The sequence below is a fragment of the Crocuta crocuta genome, unplaced genomic scaffold (assembly GCF_008692635.1).
Source record: "Crocuta crocuta isolate KB4526 unplaced genomic scaffold, BGI_CrCroc_1.0 scaffold440, whole genome shotgun sequence".
In the NCBI taxonomy this organism is placed as follows: domain Eukaryota; kingdom Metazoa; phylum Chordata; class Mammalia; order Carnivora; family Hyaenidae; genus Crocuta; species Crocuta crocuta.
The window spans coordinates 147,649-149,498 of record NW_027527457.1 but is presented as its reverse complement, the minus strand read 5'-3'; the positions used below and the strand labels follow the sequence as shown (position 1 = coordinate 149,498).

General features: G+C 58.0%; 1 protein-coding gene across 1 annotated transcript in view; it reads left to right on the top strand.

Moving 5' to 3' along the window:
- The window catches only part of ZMYM3 (zinc finger MYM-type containing 3), a 16,168-nt gene that overhangs the window by 6,837 nt on the left and 7,481 nt on the right, over positions 1-1,850 (top strand). Inside the window, 5 exon segments of the mRNA XM_077763166.1 lie at positions 99-297; positions 479-651; positions 855-1,020; positions 1,653-1,750; positions 1,833-1,850. The exon segment at positions 1,833-1,850 is cut by the window's right edge and continues 67 nt beyond it. Of these exon segments, the coding sequence (XP_077619292.1) occupies positions 99-297; positions 479-651; positions 855-1,020; positions 1,653-1,750; positions 1,833-1,850 (654 nt within the window).

The following is a 1,850-nucleotide window of genomic DNA, read 5'->3' as shown; positions in this document are numbered from 1 at the left end:
GGACTGGAAGGGAAGACCCCCGCCCCTGCCGACATCCTGCCACACAGACTGGACTTGTCTGTCTGAGGGGGGCCTTCCCTCCACTTGGCTCTAGCCAGATCCGGATGTCACACTCTGTCCTCCCTACCCTGTGCCCCTCATCTCAGGACCAGGTGTTCCAGTTCTGCTGCCGTGATTGCTGTGAGGACTTCAAGCGGCTCCGGGGTGTGGTATCCCAGTGCGAGCATTGCCGGCAGGAGAAGCTCCTGCATGAGAAACTCCGGTTCAGCGGGGTGGAGAAGAGCTTCTGCAGTGAAGGTATGGAGGCAGGGAAAGGTGCAGAAGGGCCTGAACCTCCCAGCCAGAGTGGGTGGCGGGGAAGGGAGGAGGGCTTGCGGTGTGGCNTGGAGGTTTTAGGTGGACTTGCTTGGAAAGGTTGGGCCTCCTGGCCATGGTGATGTCTGGGTCTCTGGACTCTCCCCTCTTGCCCTCTTCCCAGGCTGCGTGCTGCTGTACAAACAGGACTTCACCAAGAAGCTGGGGCTGTGCTGTATCACTTGTACCTACTGCTCCCAGACCTGCCAGCGTGGAGTCACCGAGCAGCTGGATGGCAGCACCTGGGACTTCTGCAGCGAGGACTGTAAGAGCAAGTACCTGCTGTGGTACTGCAAGGTAAGGGGGGCAGGGCCTCAGAAAGGAGGGATGGGGCACCAAGGGGCATGGGCCGTTGCACTGGCCTCAGGGTATGAACCGATCTCCAGGGAGGGGGCTCCGGCTGGCCCAGCTTCCGAGGGGAGCAGCACAGCCTCTCTCGGGGCAAAGGGCCCGGCCCATCTTAGGAAGGCAGTTCTGACCGTCCTGTTGACACCCCGCAGGCCGCCCGGTGCCACGCCTGTAAGCGCCAGGGGAAGCTGCTGGAGACCATCCACTGGCGTGGGCAGATCCGTCATTTCTGCAACCAACAGTGTCTGCTGCGCTTCTACAGCCAGCAGAACCAACCCAACTTGGATACCCAGAGCGGGCCCGAGAGCCTCCTGAACAGTGAGTCCCAGGCGGGGGCACACTCTTAGCACTGGCCTGGCCTCTCTCTCCCTCCTCTCTTGCTTTCACCTCATCCTTGCCCAGACTCCTGGTACTGTATTCTCTTTCGGCTTCTGGACCATGCCGGTACTAGGGGGAGCCTTGTTTCAAGGTCCTCAGAGTTCGAGCCTACTCGAACCCTGTAAAGGATGTTTTTTGAGGGGATGGACACCCACCCAGGTGGGATGGGACATGTGGGGGGCTGTGGTTAGTTTTCAGAGAGATGGAAGCGTCGGCATAAGTTCTGCCTTCAGTGAGACTGAAGACTCTTGTTTCTAGAATGTCACCTCAGCCCCTCCACTGCTTCAGGGGTACCAGACTTCTGAGGGTCATCTGAATGGAAGGTCTCAAATTGTGGGTCATTGGGGGAACTGTCTTTTGGTCTTCTTGGTAGCCAGGAGCCAAGAACCTTCTTGGCCAATGTTGCTGGGGCCTAGAGAAGACTACATCGGGGTGGGGGTGGCGAGGAAGGGATATTCCAAATCTCCCCTTTGCATCTAGCGTGCCTCTCAGTGGAGCTCTTGTGGAATGGGGATGAGGAGAACAGAGAGCACATTCCTCAGATGAGAGCATTCATTTGTTTTGATCTCTAGGTCAGTCTCCTGAGGCGAAGCCCCAGACACCATCTCAAACCAAAGTGGAGAACAGCAGTACAGTGAAGACCTCAGAGGAAAATGGGAATCTGGGCAAGGTCAGGGCAGAAGCCAAGGAGGCGGATGGCCTCAGAGGTGGGTATGCTGGTTGGCAGCACTAACATTCCTTTGTCTCTGCAGCTCCCTGCCAAGACCCGA